Source organism: Ixodes scapularis, unplaced genomic scaffold, assembly GCF_016920785.2.
Source record: "Ixodes scapularis isolate PalLabHiFi unplaced genomic scaffold, ASM1692078v2 PGA_scaffold1__304_contigs__length_218370807, whole genome shotgun sequence".
Lineage (NCBI taxonomy): Eukaryota > Metazoa > Arthropoda > Arachnida > Ixodida > Ixodidae > Ixodes > Ixodes scapularis.
The window spans coordinates 163,784,414-163,808,941 of record NW_024609846.1 but is presented as its reverse complement, the minus strand read 5'-3'; the positions used below and the strand labels follow the sequence as shown (position 1 = coordinate 163,808,941).

Below are 24,528 nucleotides of genomic sequence, written 5' to 3'. Positions count from 1 at the left end.
GGATTTTTATTTAGCAAAGTTTACTGCAAAATAAATATCACATCAGCATTCACCAAGTTCCCTTTCCTTTCACATATATATATATTTGTCTAATTTATGCTTTGCTGTCCATCTTTTCATCCTGGAATAGTGCTTTACCCTTAAAGCGATAGTGAACAGAAATTTCGAGCTCACAAAACAAGGCTGGACGGATAGGCGGGACGCTGCAAAACCCCAAAACAACACTCATACAGCGATATCTCGAAATGATCGCAGTATTTCTGGAAAAAAGTGTGTGAGTGAACACGGCCGACGCGGCAAGTCACGTCGCGATTCCCATTCCCTTTCCTTCTCACTACGTCCCTTCGAGCTAGTGAACCGAAGCAAGGAGGAGAGAAGCGATGCCGCTTCCCCTCATTCTGAAATTCTGCCGGAGGACAATGACGTCAAAGACCTCACTTGATCGCGCCCTTTTTTTCCTAAAGTGCAGCCATCCGTTTGAGATACTGATGTATGAGTCATGTTTTGGAGATCCCAGCGTCTTGTTCAACTCTCATGCATCCTTATTTTGCGAAATCCAAATTTCGGTTCAATATCCCTTTAATGGAGCACTAAAACGTGTTTTGAGAGTCTCGTTCTATGGTCATACCCCAATCTACTAGCACTAATCATCCTAAACAACCAGAAATTACATTCATCCGCGGCCGATTCGTATCTTAAGAAAGTGATGGTTCCAGACACTTACCATCGTCGCAGAATGACAGATGGTGCTAGCGAACCTTGCTGAATATGGTCGAACGACGGACAGCGCATGTCAGCCACTCGCGAGCGATGGGTTCCCGCGTGGACGAGCACGACTGGTCGGCAGCTCGTCCACGGTGGACCCAATCGCTCGCGAGTGGCCAACACGTACCGTCCGTTGTTTGACCGTATTGACGAAGGTTCGGTAGCGCCATCTGTCATTCTGCGCTGACGCTAAGTGTCGAGAATTTTGATCAATTGTTTTAGTATGCAAATCGGCCGCAGATGAATGTAATTTTTGTTTTTTCTTAGGATGATTAGTGCTCGTAGATTGAGTTATAACAATAAAACGAGGATCTCAAGAAGCACTTTAGTGCCCCTTTAAGACAAGGCTGCACTGCGGCAAAGCGACATATGCAAAATTGCAACGCCTACTCCACGGTTGTAGCTTCTCGGCAGTGCACCAGTGCGTGGTGTGTGAAGCGCACTCAACGGAGATAATTAGACTGTCTGAACATACCGCGTACAATGACAGATACCACGAAACATCCGAGTACTTAGTCATGTTCGGTGTGTAAATCAAATCAAATCACACGTTATTCTAAGCGATAACCGGAAGTTCTGAACGATTCGAACAATGTTACAAGAACAATCTGGCAGTACTGCGACGCCTGAACAATTAGTTTCGGTAGTTACACACGGAAACTCCCTTATGGTGCAATGTAGGCATAAATTCATCACATTTTGGTGAAATGTAGCAGGGTAAGCACTTTGGCGGAGCATACACATCAATGCTTTTCGCCTTGGAAGGCATTCTTGCTCATTCCGATCCAAATTTCACATCTTCAACTTCCTTTATAAGGTAGCATGCAGCAGGACTTCAAGGGAGACCTTGCTGGTTGGGAAGTAACTTTGTGGCTAACTTAAAGGACCCCTGAAAAGAAAAAAAAATTTTTTTTTTTAAAACAGTCTAGTGGGACACGTGTGCTAAAAAAGTTTACAAAAAAAAAGGTTTTTTAGAGCATATATGATTGCGAGAGATTTAATTGAAATTGTGCGCGAAGTCCATGACCGTCACGGGTCATTCCAAAATGCCCATCTTGGTCGTGAAGGCGAAGGCGATCGACCTCTGCTCCACGCGCCTAAAATTTCGAGAGAGAAAACGAGCGGTCAGGGACGTGACTGCCGACTAAATCGCGTCTTGCGCCGTCATTGCTCTTAAAAAATTTTCCCTCGCCTAAAATTGTTTTTGACACGCGTGTCCCAACTATAGTTGATGACAGGTCAAGAACGAAGTAAATTCTCCTCCCAGGCCTTTCCACTTCAGCGGGGCGAACGGTGGAGAGGAGGTCACCTCCTCTCCAGAGTTCGCACTGCTAAAGCGGAAAGAGGTGGGACGAGCTTCCACTTCGTTCTTGACCTGTCACCGACTATAGATTGTTAAAAAAAAAAACTTTATTTTTTTTTCAGTGGCCCTTTAAAAGGGCGAGTCTCCCACTCCCACTTACTGGATTGATCAGCACACACCGAGAACAAGTATAGCGACCTACAATCTGTCTTGACTACAGCATGTTTCATATCTCCATGTTTGAATTTCCTTTTCTGCACATCGGTTCAAGAGTGGCTTGGATTGACTGCTTGGTCTTTCTTTCCCCATCAAGCAGGCAGTCTACAGTCTACTTCAAACATCTGCAATGCTACACAGTAGAGGGAACGTGCCAAAGGCCTGGTTGATGGGCAGGATCAAGCTGCACCCTCCGGTTCTACGCAATCGACCTCTGGGAAGCAAGCGTCTGCATGATCAAGTGTGGTTTCTTGGCAGATGACTGCCTACAACACTGGTGTTCATCAACATATGTTGTCCGGTGCAGAGCGAAAGGGGAAGCGCACTCGCCGCAGACCCCAACGGGGGTTCGGACGCCCGCTATACCACAGTACGTGGGCTCCAGGGACGGGGGGGGGGGGGGGGGGGGGCAAAGACAAGGCACGTGACGAACAGAGTGCTAGAAACATTTAATAAAAGGCTAGTAAGATGGTGACACAAGTAAAAGGGTAATACAGACCGTCTCAGTCAGGCGGAAGAATACAAGAGAAATTAAGTAGCTATGGGCAAAATAGAGTGTACATAACAAGAGGAATGGGAGGATACCGCACTTTGGCGCAGTCCTGCACGACGAGGCTCGCAGAGCTGAGGGAACACCTGAAGTCTGTCGCTTGCGATGGATTCCCTCTCGACGTGGCTGCGGTGCGCCAGAGGCGGTGGTCGTTGGCTTTAGTCGCTGTCGCGTCACGGACGGTCGACGCACTGGGGCAGTCCGGCAGAGGAAGTCCGCACAGAGTAGGATCACAGAAGAAGCTGACGTTCAGTGTCCCGACGGGTCTTCCACTTTACCGCGGTGCCCGAGGCTACGCCCGGAGCTGACAGGGAAAGCAGGTTGCGCTCTCGAACCTCCCAAGTCGACTGCCGCGCCGTTTCCCAGTTTTCAACCAAACGGCGCTCTTTCCTAATGAAGTAAACAAAACACACCCGCTCCCCTACAATCGCAATACACTCACACACACACACAAAAAAAGACCGTCACAGCGGCGAAGACACTCGTTCCCCCAGCTCCAAAGTCAATACCAAAAACGCTCAACTGGCAAACTCATTTCCGAATTCCACGAAGTGGTACCGTGCCCAAGCATCGGATAAAGCGTCCCCCAAACGGGAGTCGAAGAGGCCATAAACAAGTCAAGGAAGGGTCCCAGTCAGGACCGGCGAGGTGCTAACTAGCGCCAACCAGGGAGTGTCACACCACCCTCGGCGACCACATGGCCCCGCAGGCAGCCGACGGGGCGCCCATTACAATACGCGTGGCCCAACAGGACCAGGCCGGTTTTTGTGACAAAGACCTTGAACTGCACCTGGACATCTGACGTAGCTTGTGCATGCTCTTTTGATTACCTTCTGAAGACTGTGCCTAAAAGAATTGCAGAAGAATGGCGGTTGAGGTGAAGGCGTTACAAGATGGGTCATAGGAGCTGCCATGTACTGGTGCAGATTGTCTTGATCCCGGTGTGACTCGTTCTAGAAGTTCAAGCAAAGAGACCAAGCAGAGGGGGGAAAATGTTGCTTTGGTCGCAATGTCCCAACTTGGAGTTCCTTGAATCTCCCTCGACTGACTTGCTAGTGAGTCGCAGCAAAACAGGCATCTGCGGTGCCCACCTTCCACTGCTGTAACACTGCCAAGAATGAGACCAGGGGTTCATCCATGATTGTCAATCTGGGAAGGTGTTGCTAATTCTGGGAAGGCCTCCCGAGGGATAGATTTGCGTACTTTGAGTAGAAAATTCTTATAGCGTCGTCCCACTAGAACAAGGGCGGCCAAGCTGCGGCTCGCGATTTCGCGTGTTAAAGTGCAGCTCGCAGTCACCCCCCTCCTCCCCCTCCCCCTCGACCGCCTCCCTCCCAATCACACGAGCACTTCCCCAAAAAAAGAAATGGAACGCGTTTTAAGTCGAAAGACAGGTGGCAGTTTGGTAGTCTTGTGCTGCTGCTACATTACGACCAGTTGGACTGCTTTTGACTCGGATATATTGAAAGTAGTTCGAGTTTCGTTACCTGCTCTAGACAAAGTGCCCCCCCCCCCCCCCCCCCCTTGCGGCTCTTGAAAGTTTCGTAGTTTTGTTTGTGGCTCTTAGGCCGGGTCAGCCTGGCCACCCCTGCACTAGAACGACAAACACCGATTTTCGTCCGGCAACACCCCAAAGTTTTGGGTTGCTGATGCTGTTCCACTGCAATGACCAACACCCGCGACAAACGCCGACAAGCGCCGACAAACCATCGACGACGGACGAGTTGTTGTCTGCCATTGAACTTGAAGCGCAGCAAGCAGTCCGACCGAGGAACATCTCTCGGAGACAAACTTAATTTTCTCACCCGCTTGTGCCTTCAGTTGCTGTCTTCCCCACCCTCCTTCTACCCTTCCTCCCGTGACTCAGTCCTTGGCGGCCACCGTTGTTCCCGCTCATGCAGTTTCGATTCCTAAAATGCTCGTAGTGGTTGCGGGCGCGGTTCGCTCTCTAGTGGCCGTGTCAGCCGTATGCAGCCCTGAGGCTCCACGGGTGGCTAAAGTGTGGCGCCACATGAAGCTTCCGTACGTCTATCCCTAAGTCTTCGTACATCCATTCATTCGTTCCATCCCAGACGTGGTTCTCAGTCTTACCGCCGCAGTTTTGAGCGTCGTGTCGCATAGGTTATCTTCGCCACCATATAATATCAGTCTGTGCGCTTTCAGCCAATCATGGGCGTTCAGGGAGAGATCCGTTATCGACCGTTATTTTTGTTTGATCTTTCGAAGGGCGTGCGGGCGAGTGGCGTGCGGCGTGCGCGAAACGCTTGAGCGCCACCGAAACCTTCGGCGGTTGGGGTCTGCGCGTTATGGCGAATTCGGGTGGTCAATCGCCGGCGAGCTCACGCCGGCGGCACAGGCAACGAAAACCGCGCCAGCGGCGCACCACGTGACCCTCTCCACCCGAACACAAAGCGCCTGCAACTGGCGTTTTCGTCTGCCTGGGTCGCGCGTGAACTTCGTTAACTTCTTCCACGATTATTTTATGATACAATAGGCACGCTCTAGGCATCAGCAACATATATTCGGACTCTGAGATGTGGGTAAACAAATTGTAATATATTTTGTTTAGATTCTCGAGGAACTGTTGCCATCTTACAAGGATCCTAGAGGGCTCACCAGCGTCGCCATTTTATATTCCATTTTCTTGTTATTACCTTTTTACTGGAATCCTCAGCATTTTGATTTGACCCAGCCCTCTAAAATAGTAATGCGCGTTCAAGTGTCGAGCTGTAGCACTATCAATACATTTTTTACAGCGGTGTAATAACACGCTGTGTCCCATAGGAAACTGATCTTGCGGAAGCTTCCTTTAAAATATTTTATCTTTATCTCCGTTATTTTTGCTGTCTTTCTCGGACCACAGAGGGGTGTCTGTCTCAATGGCTTCGTTTTCTACTCGAATCCGCTATCGGCGACCATTGTTTCGTTTGGTTCCCTTTCCCGATTCGGATATGACGATACCGGATACAGTCTGGCAGACAAGCTGCCCGACCTCTTGGAGCTTGGGCAAAAATTGTTCCGGTAAATTGCCAGCACACGCCTGAGAACTGCCACCCGAACGGCGCGCACTCGCCAGCCTTTGACCACGCGAACGCCCTTGGCGGAGATATGGCAAAATATTTTGCCGGGAAATGACCACGCGAATTCGCCATTAGATGGTTCTTTCAGCTTTCAGTTCGGCGAGATTGCTGCTGTCTATGGATATTACTGTGCAGCAAAGTGGTGCCAGCATACGACAAAAACCGCTGACTGCAGTTTTTTTCCGTTTTGCGACGGACGACAGGTGAGACTACAAACTTCGTACGCGCGATACTGAAAGAATTGGACGCGTTAAGTTATGCGCGCTATTTTTCTTCTTTTCCGTATACTTTTTCAAATAGAGCCACTAAATGGATCTGCTATGCAAATTGCCCAGAGTTCAATTTGCTGCCGTTGAGCAAACTCCGCGAACGTCGTCTCTGCGGCGAGCGGCTTGTTTCCTTCTTGCTCGACGTGTGAATTTTTTTATTGGCTGTGTGCAACTTGGTGCATATATTTGTTACTTAAAATCCTGTAAATACTTCCCCGCATATTGTATATTGTCCTTTTAATGTTGCTCATACATTGTATAGAAAAGAATTCGAATGCTGTGCACTGGAGTTTTAGTATGCTTTTTCGTGTGATGACTAGTACGGCATTATGGGGTATAAAAGTAATTTATAATTTCTTGTAAATGCTTTATTGAATGTCATGGGTAAGAGCTTAAATAAATGAGATGTGCTATTTGTGAAAACTGCTTGTTTAAGAGGTATGTAGTAATAAAGTAAATATGTAAAATATGTAAATACTAATTGAAAGATGGCGAGATGCCAGTGAACGCAATTATTTCAATATGATGTCACATGTTACATGTTTGTATATCTATGCTCTTGATCTCGCCATAAAGCTGACTTATTAATTGTTAATGTATTCCTGTAAACTTTCTCTAAATTCTGTAAATAGCTAGGCATTTTTAGAACGTGAAATGACTTCAAATAAAATGCGTCTTGTTCCATCTTCCGGTTTTATGACGTTTCCTTGGCGAGGTTGTGTGCAGTGTGCTTGTTGTTAGGCATCGATAAAAAAACAGCAAACACAGATGTCCGTATCAAGCGACGTCCGTGTTTACAGTGTGAAAAAGCGATGCTTTAACACAGACGCACGAGCGCGCGCCGCACGCCAAATCTCAACACGCATCACCATCCATCATCGTACACGCACGCGCGATAAACACACGCCGAAGAATGGATAGTTGGGCGAGTTGGTGGAAATTCATCGTAGGAAACAGCGCGAAAAACGGACGAGGACGAAGAAAAAATACACGGGACCAGCGCTCGTCCCGTGTGTTTCTTCTTCGTCCTCGTCTGATTTTTGCGCTGTTTCCTACGGTGAAGCACACGCATACATAAAAAAAAAAGAACAACCATTAAAAAAAAAAAAAAGACAGGAGGAGAGGGGAGAGGAAAAGGAGAAGGGTGAGCACGTTGAGGATGATGATAGCTGTTCGCTTTAGTGGCGCCGTGGCGCCATCTGCAAGTACTTTACAACCCAGACCTAGTTCGCGAGACTGCCGCTGCGCCTAGCGGCGCTAGTTTCGCCGTACCATGGTGGAAGCTACGGCTGTATCCGGCTGGCCGTGTTGCGAAAGGGTATTTGCTGTGGCTGGTTTTGCTCGCAAAAACTTAGTGCGCGAGGCGGTGCTTAAGGATGCTGAAGTCTACGCCCCTGCATCAGGATGGATTCACCCATGTGCGAAGACTGACCAAAGTGAAACCGTTCACCATAAAGTAAAACACGACGTTTCGCCAGTTCCGCGGCAAGCCATTTCGGCAAAAAGAGAGACTTGTCATCCGTTCTGTGATAATTGAGATGTAGTATCGTCCCCCATAAAACGCCTGCTCTCGATCATTCGGAAATGAATTTAAAAACTTCCTCAAATCGGTGTGAAATTCCGTGGCGCTCACCTGGAATGCTTCAGACGACCCAAAAAAGGAACGATTCGGGAATTCTAGTTAGAAAAATTTGGGTGTCGATTGTCACGACTGTTTTCAGAAAGTCGCCAACGGCAAATGAAGACAAGCGGAAGCTTTAAACAAGGAATAAAGTAATCGTCGCCACTTTCATTGTGTTTGTCGGTGCGTTTGACGCCCAAAGAGCAAAACAAGAAAACCGCGTCGCCATATGCTCTGTTTGGCTCTGTATTTTGAAGTGTTTTGTTGACAACTCCAGTCCCACTAGGAAACAAGTTTCCTTGTCCCCGTGTTCTGCGTCGTGTCTGCCAGGTGGGACAGCGGACTCCTACAAACAGGCTGTTTGTCGGTGTCATATGTCGCTCATTGTCGTCTGTCGCTGTGGTTTGTTGCTGTCGCTCTAGTGGGACGCGGCTATTAGGGACTCGGCCTGGGGCATGTTAGGGATGTGTGCGTATAAATCGCTGGTCGTAAAAACCAGCAGCATTGCATTCGTTGTGCACTGTCCTGGGTCTTGTCTGGATCTACCTGTAATTTATGGGGCCTTTAGAACTTCAGCATTACACAGTTTCTGGAAGTTGATGGGACCGAAATAAAAATGACAAAACTAGATTGTAGCTGGAGTCTATCACTAGCATGGAGAAGCTATCAATGGCATGCACTTCAGATTCACACAAAACTGTCCCGTGGGTAGCAGGATTTGATGCGCAAGTAATTCTGAAGATGGCTTTAATGTTTCCGTTCTAATTCCCATGGACCTCCACAGGCTGAAAGGGCAAGTGACATTTTAGGTAACTGAACAGGTCACATACCTATGTATCAAGTGCAGAGAAGGGAACAGTGAACAAAAAGGCACCAGGACAAGGTCCCTATATTTTGAAACCAAGCTCTGCATGGGTCTTTATATCGTATTTCATTCTCTGCTCCTTGGGGTTAAAAAGACATATTAGAGCAGTTATATTTCACCTCCAGTGCTGATCAAAGTAACACAATATGAAATAATGATAGGCGTAAGAAACAAACAGGTTGAAACCAATTCGCGTCCTCTTAATTTCACGATACTTTGTATGCGCAAAATAGCCTAAAACTGGTACAAATCAAAGCTGTCTGTGCAATAAAACGTGAAATAAGGCAGAAAAAGTAAACAGTTGCGGGGCATAAAACCGTGGAAGTAAATCCGTCCATGGCAATCTTGTTCAGCGACAAACAAGTGTTCATTCAGCTGCCAAGCATTGGAGTAAATATAAAATCTGCATAGCGTTTCAGAGCAAGAAAAACAGCGAATTAAGTGAGCAGCCCGATTGACATCATTGCGGGCGCTACGCGGGCGCGTAGGAAGGCGACAAGGCTTACTTTGACAAAAGCCACACGGAAAACGTAGACACCAGCCACACACGCTATGCAGGGCTATCGTTCTCGCTTCTTGAATTACGGTTGAAAAGCACTGCGCATTAGCACTGCAAGCACTCCACATGTACACGGTTTCAATTACGGAACAGAGCAGCGAGGCCTACTTCATTCGAGCTTGGGTAGAGAATCGCCGAGGTTGGAGCAGTCGAACTGTGGATATCGGCATGGTCGAAACTTCTGCTACCGACTTTTATGCGCGTGATATGCGGAATAACTCAATGGATATGCACTTGCAGACGAAATAACGCGTACTCTACACAACAGCGCGTCCACTAAGTAACCACGGCACCGAAGCATTCGCCGGAGTGTAGCAGACGCTCCTGCCGGCGACCGGCGCCGCATGTGCGTCGCCGTCAATATTTTGTGCGGCGGTAATCTGGCCAATGAGAGCACGCCGCTCCGCGGCAGATCTGGAAGGGCCAGGTTTTGGAAATGCGCCCCCGAGAGAACCCTGGGCTCGGAGATAGCTAAAAACCAAAACAAAAAAGGCCGGAGCATGCGCCGCTTGGCGTCTTTTGGAAAACGTATATAAAAAAAAAAAAGAAAGAAAGAAGAGAGCATGTGTTGCGGAGAAGCCTTCCTCTCAGGTCGGCCCACTCGTCGTGAATCTGTGACGTCACAAGTACCAGCGTGCGGCCTTTGCTCTAGGTGGTGTTGCTCGCGCTCGGGCAACGGTGAAGAGCGGGCGTGCGATATGGCGACCCTCATGAGAAAAAAAAAAGTTTTTTAAACAGTCCAGTTGGGACACGCGTGTCAGAAAATTAATTTTAAGCGAAAAAAACCAAACAAATAAAACAATTAGAGCAATATTAACGAGGCGAGACGCGATTTAGTCGGCAGTCATCTCTTTTCCACTTGGTTTCTCTCCCGGCATTTCGGGCGCGTGGAGGACAGGTGGATCGGCTCTACCTTCACGACCAAAATAAGTCAATCCGGAATGACCCGTGACGTCATGGACTTCGCCCGTAGAATTTCAAATAAATCTCTCGCCGTCAATATTGCTCTTAAAATATTTGTTTCGCTTAAAATTTATTTTTTGACGCGCGTGTCCCAAAAAAACATTAGATTTTTTTTTTTAAATCTTTGTAGTTGCCTTTTAACGGCTTCAAAAGGGCGTCACTAGAGAGTCTGCTGTCTTCGAAGGTTCGCTATCACAGGGATCGGCGCATGGGCTTTCGCCTTCAAGTCGTCTTAAAAATAATTTAAGAGACCCTGTGATTTTTTTCTTTTACCTTCTTGTTATTCACCGGGTCTATTGGGTAGCGCAGTGAATGGGAAGCCCAGATAACAAAAAGAAAAACAGATTCTGTTTTGAAGAAGAACAGGAGACTTCAAAAGTGCGTGCTATCCATGAGGCTTGAAAGTTTCCGAGATGGGAGGGAGGAATAAGCTGATGGTGGGCGCTTATGTTTTCTTTGCGATCGGCGATCGCGAGTTCTTTCGAAGCCCAGAAAATCTCGCCGCTGTTCCACAACCTTGACCTATTTGTCGGCTTCACGTTACACCTATCAATTTGAAGGGTCAGCGTGTTATTCTGAAAAACGACGACTTGGGTTACCATGTCCCAGTTAAAGCAACGTGATCCTCATAGGACGAGTAAAAATTCCCGACCACATCCTTCGATAACCGTGTTGCCGTCATCGTTAGTGCCATAGACATCACGTTCTAAAGGTTCTAGAACTGCGTGATGATGATGGTTGGGGTTTTTCTGGCGAAAGACCAACTTGGGCCAAATTGCTCTAAATGTTTTTCTTCAAGGCGCTTTGAGCTGGTTTCGTCGAGAAAATCAGTCTCACAGTTGACAATTTGTTTTTTTTTATATAGGTTACGCAAAGATACCACGACAAGTAACTTACGCTGGTAAATAATTTTATTATAAACGTTATTTTGAGAGGGTGCAGAATTTAAAAACAAGGAACCTATATACGGGTTTAATTGGCCTTGCGGCCAAGTTGGCAACTCTGGGGGCCACTAGAAAAAGGGAGGCATTGGTGAATTAGTCAGCTAATTAACTAAGCATTTTGTGAACGTTTTTATATTATTGTTGGCGTAATAAGCTTGAAGAAATGACGCTCTACCCCAATACAGTCTAGATGGGACGTGGAATATTGAAATAAACATTCGTAGTGAGCGCTATGGGGCGAGAAAGGTCATTCTTGTGCAGGATTACAAAACGGAAACTAACCGGCAAAAACGCTCTCGTGACGTCGATCCCTCTGTTCTTCGCTTGCGCCGCGCTGATCACGCCACCTGGGGCTCGGAAACGTGGGTGGAGATACAGGGACAGGGCGGAAGGATCGACGTCCCAAAGGTACTTGGCCAGTTAGTTTCAGTTTTGAAATCGTGTACCAGGACGACATATCTCGCTACAGAGTGCCCACTACAAATTCTAAATTCAAAAATTTACGCCACTGATATACTATAATGAGATTTAGCATCAGTACGTTAACTAAATTATGCCCCAGAAAACGAGATACTAAACTAAACTAAAAAGAGATGTAAAACTAAACATTATTGAAGATTTTTGTTAATTGGCCATCGATTTATGAAATTTCACCCCTTTTTTATTGATCACACAGTCCCCAATTTATGCCAAAGGGATAAAAAGACTCACGCAAGTTCTATTGCATCTAAAATTTTTACCTTCGAGCAAAACAAGGACCATGTCAATAGAAAAGAGTGTTTTCGGTTATCCATGGACATACAAACTGTCAATAAGCCCTTTTAGGAATGCAGAGCCACATAGTGGTTCAAATATCAGTATTTCATCTTGTGGCATCTAGGGACTCATATATAAGTGACGGAGTTCTTCACTACACAGTTGTTACTCTGATCGCTTCAGTTTCAATGATGACAATAAGTTACCACTTTGAACGTGGAGCTTACCTGTCTAAAACAAGAGGACTTTGGTAAAACTCAATAAGATTCACCAAATTTTATTGCATGAGCTGGCTGGGGCGCACCGCAGTCGATTATTCCATGACTTCATGCCCTCACATGTGAGGCGTACAAAAGCTTATGAGTCTTGTCACGCTGACATCAAACAAAAATACAGCAAACTTGCGTCTGGAACGTTTAGGTTCTGCATCGGTGCTCGTCTTCAGCCTCTAACCTTCATCTACAAGTAAAAGGCTGCCATCAGCATGTATGTACAGATGCTATATACTTGCATGATGATGGTTATCAAAGTGGCCAAACTGAATTTCGGAAAATGTCTATACAACCCAATCAGATTTGAAGCGTCTGCTGGTCAGATTTCGTCAAAAAGTAATCTAAAAGCCAAATTAATTTTTTTAGAAAGGTAAGCAAGACATTTAGAAAGATTTTCCGACATTAGGGCACGCTTAAAAAAAATCTTAATATAATGTAGACACAAAACCCACAGCGGGAAATTGAGCTGCATTTGCCATGGGTGCGGAAAAACATATTTCAGCCGCGGCCGCTTCTAAACTCTAACGCTAAAAAAAAAAAAAAAAAAAATCCTGCCGGCATGTTGGCGGATTATATATTTTTAGGAATGCCGCAAAGAATATAGCTTTGCTTCGAAATTAAAATGCTTACCCCTTTTCGCCTGAACTATTTGAGATGAAATCACCCAGATGTTTCTTTTTCTTATGCGTAACACATTCGGGAAAAAAAAAGCCGTGAAAACTACACTGATGCGTTTTGTGCAGGTGAGTTCTGCGGCCATGGGGGCATAATATAGGGAGCTATTCGTAACAATATGTCGGTTCATTAACTGATATAATTAACATTTTAATTATTGAAAATGAACATATGTTTCTTATTAGGCCCTTGCTGAACGTCATCTAAAACCACGAAATCAGTCAGTATTACAAATGCTTGAAGCACGTGGCAAGCCGGGGGAGCGCTAAAGTTACCCTACGTGCAGCAGGAGCAAGGCTACAGGTGCGATTACGCACCCGCGCGGTTTTCTCGTCTTTTATCGTCCGCATTTTTGCACCCCAGCCTTGTGCCTGTTGCACGAGTGGGTAACTTCCAGCGCACTACTACGTACCCCACCCACTCAGTCTCCATAAACATTATTGATTTAGTGGATTTTAATGTCATTAAGAATGTCCCTAAATGGAGACATGACTTTTTTTACTACGTAAAGAGTCAAGCAATAAGTTTTAGTTAATTAACCGTCTTATTGCGACGATTAGCCCCCCATATTACGCCCCCTCTGGCCGCGTATTTCGCTTGTAAAAACCGCATTAGTGCATGATTTTTTTAAGCAATTCTCTTAAAACCTTAAAAGTTGTCACTCGTGGCACCCTGTATATTTCAAATTTCCTGGACATAGTCATACTCAAATGAAACTATCCCACCGAACATTAAGGCGCAGTCAATCTAGTTCATAGAAATAAAATTTACTATCGACTATGTAGGAAACATTTTGTAAATATACTCGTCAACATAGTTGTACACGTTACTAAAAGTGTTAGGAATTACATTTACAATTACTCAAAGCTTACTTCTAATTAATTACAATTGCAATTATTCTTCTCTAAGAACGAGAGACCGTTGCACCTAAAAGTAATCCTTTAATTACACCACTGTCCTCAAGTAAGAAACAGAGGGAAGAAGGTTATTCCAGTGTTTATGCTATTGCCACCAGTCCTAATTACTGACCTTCAGTATTTTGGGCAACAGCTGAAAGCCTCGTCAGGCATCTTTTCTTATTTCTTTGTGAAGATGTCTATTGCTACGCTGAACCTCTTTTCAGCTAGGCTCTAGATGGCAGTCCCATATTGTGCCTTACGAATGCTCACGCGAAACGATGAAAGAGCTCTTTTCCTTGAAAAAAAAAATTAAGCTTTGATGTTGCAGCCGGCGCCTGATCCTGACGGAATGGCGAAGCTATAGCAGACGTCATGCAACTAGCCAAACATAAAATACGAATTGATTTATGCACATCTCTATATAGCCAAATATTGCCACACTGTAGCAAACGAAGTTAGTAAGACAAGGCACGTGACAATTAAATAATAAATAATGTTTTGATCCATATCCTTCTTCCCCTGTTTGCAGTGGCGTAGCCAGAAATTTTTTCCGAGGGGGGGGAAGGGGGGGGGGGGGTTTAGGTGGCTGAGATGTCCATGGCTTGGGGTGCGGAGAGGGGCAATGGGGGTCAAAATGCATATATAATATAGGGTCGGCTGGATCTCGGGGAAGAGGCTAGCTTATGGGGCCGAAGCCCCATAAGCCTCTTCCCTGAATACGCCGCTGTTTGTCTGTGAAGCCTTGGTTGAGACGTCTGTGAATAAGACATCAAAACTTTTTTCGATATTAATATAAGTCATTGAAAATAAAAAAAAAAACAAAAAAAAAACATCAGGAAACAAAAAAAAGTTAATTAGAGCTTTGACTAAAAAAATTGGGTTGTGTGTGTGTTTATACAGCTTAGAACTTGGTCTGCCTCACAGGGGCGACGAGTCTCCTAGCTGTAGATGAGAAATTTAGCCAGTGCGGTAGAGCCGCTAGCCTGGGGTGTACGTGCACCACGCAGTAGTGATACACGACCGCACGCCGGTACGATGCTCATCCAGATCGAAACCGGCAGGGGTGGGGCTCCAACCCAGGATCCCTGGGTTCTGCAGCGCGAGCTTTCGCTCCACGTGCTCCGAGCTGGTGTGCGCTAGACCACTCGGCCACCGATCCCCCATCTTTGACTAAAACAACACGTTTGCGTACTTACCTTTCTTGATGCTGTTAAAAATATACAGAGCACGGGCCGGCTGTAGTGTACTCGAGAGTTATCCAGAGTAACTTTAGGTGAGGCCACGGGCAGCCAAGGGTAGATACCTGTAGTTGGTGACAGGTAAGGAAAGAAGTAGAAGCTCCTCCCACCTCTTTCTATTTTAGTATAGCGAACAGTGGAGAGGAGGTGACATCCTCTTAACCATTCGCTCCACTGAAGTGGAAAGGGGTGGGAGGAGCTTCCATTTCGTTCTTGACCTGTCACCGGCTATAAGCGGGGCCTGGGTTGCCAGGTTGGGCTATTAATAGCCAAATTGGGCTACTTAGTATTGCATTTGGCGTCGAAATTTGGCGGTTGGCTATGTGGCTATTTTTGGGCTACTTCTAATCCTAATGCGGAATTTTTTTTTTTTTTTTTTAGACTGCAGACGGACAAAAGACTTAAAGCGACAGTTTACTCTCTCCGGATTCTGCTTTCGGGGTTCGCGTGGGCGTGACGCCGGATCCTGTTAGCTCCACTTAGCTACGGTGACCTAGATTCTGCTTAGAAGGCATCGCGTTTGTATTCATTGTGGCTTGTCTTATGCTCCCAAGTTAGTACAAAGAAGGTCTGCCCTCGTCTTCCTAATGGCGTGTTTATCGGACTCACCTAATGGTGAGTCCGATAAACCGCGCAGTACCCAAGTTGGTACCGGATATAACAAAAGAGGATTTTCCGCAAAACATGAAAGTTTCTTAAAGCAACCATAACAAAGACAACAATGAATAGTCTGAACAAGCTAAACTTCGAAGTTCTAACCCGGATCTTGCCCAGTCAATGCTAAATAGGTGTTGATGCTATACATGCCTTGCACCTACGTCACAGGATGACGTGGAACACCGGTACCATGCTGGTGGTTGACTCGACGGCCCTTCGCAGCGAGAGCAATGGTATACCGTAAACTGCGCCGCGCTCGGCTGTAGCATTTACCCCGTATCCCGACGATCGTCCGATCGTTTCGACGGCATGCCCCGCGAGACAGAGTAGCCGTCAAGTTAGAGATAGTACGAGCGGCAAGAAAGGGATGCGGCCGCGGATTATCGAGTTGGCGGGACGCATTTCATAGCGGCGAACGACGGCACTTTTCTACCGTTGTTTACGTTCGCGCGCGCCTTTGCATCGGCTTTTGCTCGTTCGTGGTGCGTATGGCCTTTGACCTTCGTTACATAACGCCGTTTCCACGCTTGGAGCGCACCTTCGAGGCTCCCGGCCGTATCCGGGCGAGTGTCGCGCCGCAAGCCCGGCCAGACGGATCGGTCGGCGGTGGCCTCCGCGTGCAAGCTCGCCGAGACGCCGCTGCCGGGTCATTGGTTTGTGCCGTCCGCGAGAAGGTAAACTTTGCAAGGAGCGAAAGTGTGCATATCAGCCGGTTAGGAAACATCATAATGTAAACCCTGAGATAATGAGAGTTGTCTTGTCCGTTATTTGATTTATCCTTGTATCAGGGTTTAGCGTACGATGGTAACATTGCGTCGTTTACCCGTATTTCGCAAAATCGTAAACATTTTTCTACAAGCGACTCCTAGTGCCGCTCGTCAAATTATGAAGCCCGCAATTAAGCTTTTTTCTTTTTTTGGCGACAGGGCAGCCCTTCGCGTCAAAACTTCGTCGGCGGCATTTCGAAACTTTCTGCTCGTAGCGCAATCGCACCAATGCCGAAAAATTCCGCACGTACTGAATGAACGTCATCATCGTAAGCTCAGCACGTTTTTTTTTATGTTCATAGTACCTTTGTTGAAAATATGGTGCATGTTAGCGCATGTCCGGGCCGTTAGCGGCATCCTACGCCTTGGTAAGCGCATCCCCGCGGTGTGTCACAGTGTTGCCAGATTGGGCTATATATAGCCAAATTGGGCTACGTGTTTTTCTAGTTGGCGTCGAAATTTCGTGGTTGGCTATGTGGCTATTTTTGGGCTATTTCTAAGAATGCGGCGAACTTTGGTCGAACCTCAGATTCGACATCGAACTTTGAGATTCGACTAGTTCATTTTCGAACTTCTAGGGCTGTTCGTGAGAAAAGAGAGGAAGCAGAAAGGCTTCAAAGGTGTTCTCACGTAGTGAAGCAATGCTTGCAGAGTTCAAGCGGTCTTCCCACAGCGCAGTGAACAAGGAGGTTAGAAGTACTAGGAGAGGGCACGTTGCAATATTGGTGAAGCCTAGTCATAAAAAGTTTAAACGATGTTGTGGCCAACGTGACCGTAGATCTCTCTGGCCATTGGTGCGCGTGACATGTCACGTGTGAGATGGATGGCTGATTCTGGAAGGAATGCTTGCAGGCTTGCGCGCGCTTCGTCCGGTAGGTCTTATCAAATAGAAGGCTAGCTACGGTCACGTGATGTGGTCCTGTTGGCCTGATAAGTGAAGGGAGTAAGGAGGAAAATGAGAAAGACGAGGCGTCAAGGGTGCATGGCTTGTGGAGGCTACGAGGCTGACGTCATGCCCTCTTCTAAAAAACAGCACAATCAGAAATAGTTAAACTGGTATGGGGGACACTCATATTTTACACAAAGAAAAATAGACGGGTGGGTTATCGGTAAGAACCTTAGATATTGGGGGTTCTGGTTTGAAACTCCCAGTGTTTTGACTGTTCTGCTTCTGTATTCTGTTCTTTTACTGTATGATCATATCTTCTGTGCTTCACAATAAAGCCGACTTTGTTTTGTGTTTCTGAAAACCTACGAAGGAAAGGTCAGTGTTGTAAAAATTTACATCCTTACAAAGATTTTTTTTTTTAAATTTACAAGTGACATAATAGCTGCGTTCGATTTATATACAACTTCAGCACCGGTGCAGAAAAGTGTAGGGCGGTGCACTTTTGGCCGGATGTAAATACCCATACCGGAAGTATACTGCCCTTCACTTTTTTTGCTCTGGTGTAATGCAGGAGGTGCAAGTAACTCGAACGCAGTTAATGTACACAAAATGTGTCACATCTGAGGGTTAAAAAGAGGATGTGAAGTGTTTTGTACGTACGATGTAAAATTGTAAAAAAAAAAGGGCTTAAAATCATTGTTTTTAGTTTGGGCTACTTTGGCTATATTTGTTTTACGGCTTTGGCTATATTTGGGCTATAGTACCTACCAGTCGTCTGGCGATTTTTTGGTGGGACCATCTGGCAACGCTGGACCGTGTGAAGTCAACCACCAGTATGGTGCGGGGCCCTGTCCTTCCCTAGTGTGACCTAACTTGCAAGGCATGTAAAAAAACGCTCAGCAACGGCTGTCACTCGTCACTTAGGTGTTGCGTCTTCGCCGCAAGAGTCTGCCGTGGTCACCAGCATGGGAAAGTGGGCAAAATATCCGCGCTCCTACCGAAAGAAATGGGAAAGAGATCCGGATTTGAAAGGTAAGAATTGTGCTCACTTTTCGTTTTCTTGTTTTGCTTTCTTGTAACATCAGCAGTTTAGTTTATTTGATGTATCTGCAAGAATAATATTTTTTTTCAATTATTTTAAAGTTCGCCAACTTTTGCACTGTTCTTCGCTCAAGTTTACAAAGTACAAACCTACTATACCATGCGCTTGAATGTAGTCCTTAGTTTGTCATTCTTTTATTTTCAGATTGGCTTTTTCTATCCCCGACTGGCGAAATGGCCCACTGCAAAGTGTGCAAGACGGAGCTGCGGCCCCACATTCAGGACCTGAGGCTACATAAATAAAGCCTGAAGCACCAGAATAACATCGTACTGCTCGCCCAACCGGCTGCTGGACGGATGGATAGCCTCGTGACGGCCCGGCCAAGAGACACCGACCCCTTCATCATCTACGCCAAGGAAATCAAGGCCGCCGAATGCTCACGTCGCCGTCCACGGGCCCTCCTCCGCGGCGGATCATTTGGCGCCTCTGGTGAGAGATTGTTTCAAGGATTCGGCGATTGCATCATCGATGACCCTTGGCTGAACAAAGTGCACCGCATTTGTAACGCGAGTACTCGGGCCAACTTTTAAGGTATTCCTTCTTGCGTATTTAAAGAATGCGCAGTTTTCGTTGATTCTCGGTGAAAGTACTGATCTGTCATAAACGAAATATATGGCTGTTGTGGCACTTTTCGCGTAAATCTTGCATGTTTTGCACAGCATTCTTAGGTCTCATGCCTATCTTTGACGCTTCGTCGAGTGGTCTCTTTTCGCACTTAAGGAGCTTTCTAGATGACCTTGGTTTAGATCTAGCTGACTGTGTTGCTGACGGGACGGATGGAGCGAGTGTGATGTGCGGAAAGCATAACAGTCTTTTTACTGAGATGCAGGAAGTCAACCCTCGCCTCGTCCTTGCAAAATGTTTGTGTCACTCTCTGGATCTTGCATGCAATGAGGTGGTAGATGTGCTGCCGACACATATGGATTATCTCGTTCGAGAGGCGTTTAATTGGTTCTCGCACTCCCCAAAGCGGCAACAGGTGTACAGGGCCATCTATGCGGCTATCAATTCTGGGGACGCCCCCAGGAAGCTTGTAGGACTGTCAGCCACGCGTTGGTTTTGGATTGCTGATGCATTAAAGTTAATTGTTGATCAGTGGCTGGAATTGAAAACACATTTCGAATTAGCCAAGTGTCAAGAAAGATGCTATTCTGCGAAAGTACTTAGTGAGATTTACCGCGATGAGCAAAACTTGCTGCTTGCAAGGTTCCTAAGCCCCATTGTCAATGAGTTCAATCACTTAAACAAGAAATTTCAGTGTGAGAATACAGATTCTACAATGATGCACAAGGATTTGTTGTCGTTTGTGATATCGCTTAAGAACAGAGTGATCATGCCCACTCACGCATCACCAGAGTGCACGGACTGGGAAAAGTACGTGCTTCACGTGCGGGAATGTAGAATGGGAAGTGTTTATCTTAACGCCCTTGAAAAGTTCTCGCTTTGTGAGAAGGACAAAGTCGAGCTGCTCGAAATATGCCGCAAGTTTTTGATTGCATGTGTGGGGACCCTCTCCCTGGCTCCTCCGCTCTCCGTGACCTTGCCGGTCCCCGCCGCCGTATTGTCGGGCGCTCCTTCGTTCCCTGTGACCTTCCCGTTTCCAGTCGCCGTCCTGTCGCGGAACGTCCGAGCTCTCCGGGAGGAACGGGGCAAGCGCCCCCTCACCCAGCGCTGACGTCGGAGGGTCGGCTCGCAGCAAGGTTCCCGATTGGACGGTCGGCGGGACAAGGACTTGGGAAGGTCTTAAGAGGGGAACGGAGACAAAGGAAGAGGGCTTGGGCTGCCGACTAGACAGGGGACCGGTCATGGAGGCGAGCTCGGACGGCGCTGGACGCTGGCGCGGGGGAGTGCGGGCACTACGTCGAGTGGCGGACTCGACAAACGGACCGGACGGCGACCCTGGACGACGACGTCCCCATGACGCGGTGTGGACGACCACCGCTGGGACTCTGAGAAGCTGCTCGGGCAGCGGACTCTCCCCCGGCCTCGCTGATGACCGTCCCCCGATCCCGAAACCCCCCCAAGGCAATGAGTGAGTGAATAAACCCTTTTGCCGAGAGCGCAGTATTGAAGTGTCATATTCATCCGGGGACAGGGTCTGTGGGAATCGGAGCTGGAAGATGCCCGCATAAACTGGCGCCGCAACGTGGGGCCTGATTTTAGATCAGGCTGGCATTCCGATTCCTAACCTGTTTCCGGTTGAATTAGGGCACTGTTTCGCGCTCTTTTTGGGGGTCATCTGTCGCGGGAGCGCCGCACGAAGTTTCGTTGCGTTAGCGCCGCATGCAAGTCCTGACATGATCGCCTGCCTGACGAGGGGGCGCGGACCTTGACCGTTGTCTTTAGGGATTAACCCTTTGTCCCAGCCAGTTAGGAATTCACTTATCCCCCGTTACGAGAAGCGCCATGAGTATTTGCTGTTCAGCGCACCGTTGGATGCTGACAGGTTGATCCTGCGGCGCAAGAGCGCTGTGTGCGTCGAAATTGCCGCACCCCTCGAGGCCTGTAGCGTCGGGCGTCCCCCCACCTACGCCTCCGGCCGCCCGCGTCCGCTGGGAAAGATGCCGGCTCACGCTTCGGGGGATGTGACGCGCCTAACCGCCTTTGTTCGCGTATCGATGTAATGGTTTGTAACGCTTGTTACGGATCGGACGCGTTAAAGAGGCATCGCTTTGGGTGGAGAACGCTCCCATTGCGGATGGCGGTTGCATGGACTGTGTTTGGAAATTATTCCCGCATTGCATTTTGTCCGGGAGAAGCCTAGCGTTTCGGTTTGATCGCATGCTAGCTCCCAGTTGGCCTTGCTTGAGCTGTCGGCGCGGTTTTGGGCGTCGTTAGTTTACAGCGTTTTAAGGTACGGATGCGCTCTTGTGGTTCCGACCAAGATCGCTTTGAACGAGTACCTTGTGGCCAGAGGCTACATTTAGGGGCTGGGCCCACTAAATTGTGCCGGATACGCGATGTCTGGTGCGCAGACATTGGAATGCAGAAAACCACAAAGTTTCCGTGTTCACTTCTCAGTGGCTTCGTGTAATGCTCCGTGGAGTCCAGTCTGACGCGATGGGCATGACCCGTGCGTTTCTGGTTGTAGAGTCGTGAGGTTGATCCCGTTTGATTGTGCGCACAGTTGGTTCCGGATCCTCACACCGCCATATCGATGGTTGAGCCTCGAGGCGGGAGTTACTATTTATTTCGTTTTCTCCGTTTCCGGAGGAGCGGCGGCCAGCGCGCGCTTTGCGCTGCCGCCGGATACGGTTCTCAGCCGTGCTTTTGTTCGCGTTGGGACGCGAGGGCGTAGAGAGCGTAATTGGTCGTGCAAAGACCTGGGCTGGAGTGAAATTATAGATTTAGGGGAGAAAAGACAGCTGGTGGGAAAAGAGCTGTGCTCGTGCAGTGAAGACCTGCACGAGGGGAGTGGCGGTCTTGCGATGATGTGACGAGTTGTTCATAGTTTTATCCTGTACAGATGCGCGGTTGGCCCGGGAAAACGTACGGTTCACGTCGGCGGGTACGTGCCCGGGAAGCCTAGAAATTATGGCAGCGGCATGGCCGTCGGCGGCCTATAACTGTTGTGCGTTGGGTCAGCCCGTCGCTGTACTAACTGCAGCCTTTGCATGAATGGGTAGTGGGTGTTGGAATGCGGCGGTAAATGCTGTAGACACTTCGACGCTGCGAAAACTGTTTATGCAGAGCAAATATAGTTTATTAGCTCGTCCATTTCCAAGACCGGCCGGTTAGATTATTTGGCATTTTGGTATCGCGCTCGTTGCGCGGAAGTTGAGAGGTGCGCGTGTGGGATACTTACATTGTTCGAACCCTGCCTGTCCTTACAGTCGCAAGAAGACTTTTCAGTCATGCGGCGTGTTGACTTGGCTGGGGGCGAGCTTTGTGCGTAACCTACTGCGTTTGTATGTGGACACGTTGCTCGATTCGAGAACGTCGAAGGGTCGCGAGACGCGTTGACGGCGTACCTTTATTGCTCGATCCCGGCCGGCCTTGACATCAGCTGGAAGACTTTTTAGTTATGCGGTGTCGTGGTTTGGCCGAGGGAGAACTCTAACGTGCGTCGATGCGCTTGTCGCGGTTATCGAGCCCGGGGTTCGGTGCGGACCGCCGTTACGCGCTCGTCGCTCCTGTTGGGTGGTCACCTCCGAGCGGTGAAGCGGTAACGTCTGGTACATGCCCAGACGTTACGGACATAGCTTTGTAAATAGGCTGTCCAATGAGATCTGCTGTTCGCACGATCCAGGTACTGTTCCCTTTGTACTGGTGTAAGTGGCCGGTACCACGGAACAACGGGCTCTCAGTAAGGTGATTACCTCTTCTGATGAAGGCGTGCTGCGTAGCTTGACTGTAGCGTGTTTGTAGCTCGGGTAGCGTGAACGCCGAGTGCATGAGTGCCCGTCATGGGTTGTTGGCAGCAGGGTTGTAAAAGTTACTTCAAAAATGTACCTAAGATACAGTTACAGTTACTCATACGGAAATGTACCTAGGTGCGTATCTAGCTACTCGCTTAAAAATGTACCTAGGTATACGTACAGTTACTTCAAAGGTACTTTTTATTTTCACGTCAAGTATTTTTCTCAAATTTGTCACATTATTATTGGAATTAAATCCTTTGTATACAGGGATGTACACAAAAACAAGTTTGATAACCGTGCTTTATTGGTGTCAATGGGAGAAATAAGGCAAAACGCTCTCACCAGAGCATTCGAAGACTTTGTCTTTTTCACTTTAGTGCTCGATTTGATCTCTGAATCAGGACTTCTTCGAAATGTTCATCCGACATCTTCGATCGCAGTTTGGTAGCAATTGTTCCTCCTATGCTAAAAACGCGCTCTGCCGCCGCACTGCTTGGACGCCCTGTGTTGAATTTTAAGAACACCCTTTTCAGCAGCGGCATGTGCTTGAAACAGTCCCGACTTCTTGTCGGAGCAAGTTTGGTGTACTGTACAGTCGGCGAGAAAAAGCCACCGGAGGAGCCTCCAACTCGGTAGAAATTAGCAAAGGGCAAAACAGAAGGGCCCGGGGAGCCAATAAGGTCACTGGAGCGAGGCACGTGACGGCGCTGCACAGATGTCCACATCGGAGTTGAGTCCTCAGGTGCCTTACTCTCACGCTCCAATTGGCTCACCGAGGACACAGCTTCCACTGTTTACGACGTCCCGCTCAAACTCGCTGGTTGACGTGGCTTGCCCTTTAGCGCCAGCACTGGCATCGAAGCCATCGGCGGGCCGTGAAGACGTCGGCCGTATGGAGAAACGAAGAGTCGAGTGCACACGCACCTAACCTTCGCAACGCAACGACGCGCGAAAGTCTTCAAGCTTTCACGTTTTTTCTTTCGTTTTTAGGAAGAAAGAGAATATTGTAACGCGAGCGCGTTTAGGAGCTCGTGTCACAGAAAATCAGTCGGATGTTGGTGGTGTCGGTGGCGTGACGGGAAATTCCTGAATGTCGATAGGGTCGTGACGTCACAGCCACATGACTTCGCGCGGGAATTTCAAACAACCCACAACGCTCTTGTGAAACGTGACGTCACGCGTGGAATGAAGGTGGTTAAAGACATACGAATTAATGGTCGCCGCATGTTTCAAATCTTCCCACTTGATAAACTAATTCATTTGCCTTAAAGAAAATTTTGAAGAATTTACGCAGGATCGCACCCACGACTCTTTGGTTGCGAGCCAGACATGCTACCAACTAGGCAACAGAGGGCTTGGGAGTGGCACTGCAATCCTGCCGTCATTAGAGTGCCTCGATGTCTGTCTGTGTCAGGGTAAAGGCATTAACGTATCGAGTGTTGTTAGCGCGTGCCGAGCAAACACATAAATAAACCTTGCGGGGTAAAATGTCATCAAAGCACTGACAAAAGCTCCTCGATCGCGCCAGGAGTGTTGTATCATAAGACCTAGGTCGTTGTGTGACTCAAGAGCATGAGAAGCGATTGAGAAGGCCATGGGAACGGGGCCCGATAACCATACATGGGTAAATTACTTTCAAAATGTAATTTAATTACTATTACAATTACTTAGCCCCCAAAGTAGTTTAACTACAATTACAATTACTACTACGCGAAAGTAGTTCATTGCAATTACAAATTACTTTTTAAAAGTAATGCAATTACTTTACAATTACTTA

At 47.6% G+C, this 24,528-nt stretch overlaps 1 protein-coding gene across 1 annotated transcript in view; it reads left to right on the top strand.

The window, feature by feature from the left end:
* The first annotated feature begins 19,063 nt into the window (after window positions 1-19,063).
* Window positions 19,064-24,528, top strand: part of LOC115318742 — a 76,679-nt gene continuing 71,214 nt past the window's right edge. The window contains exon 1 of the mRNA XM_040206803.1: window positions 19,064-19,871. Coding sequence (XP_040062737.1) covers window positions 19,064-19,871 — 808 coding nt within the window. The remainder of the gene's footprint in view (window positions 19,872-24,528) is intronic.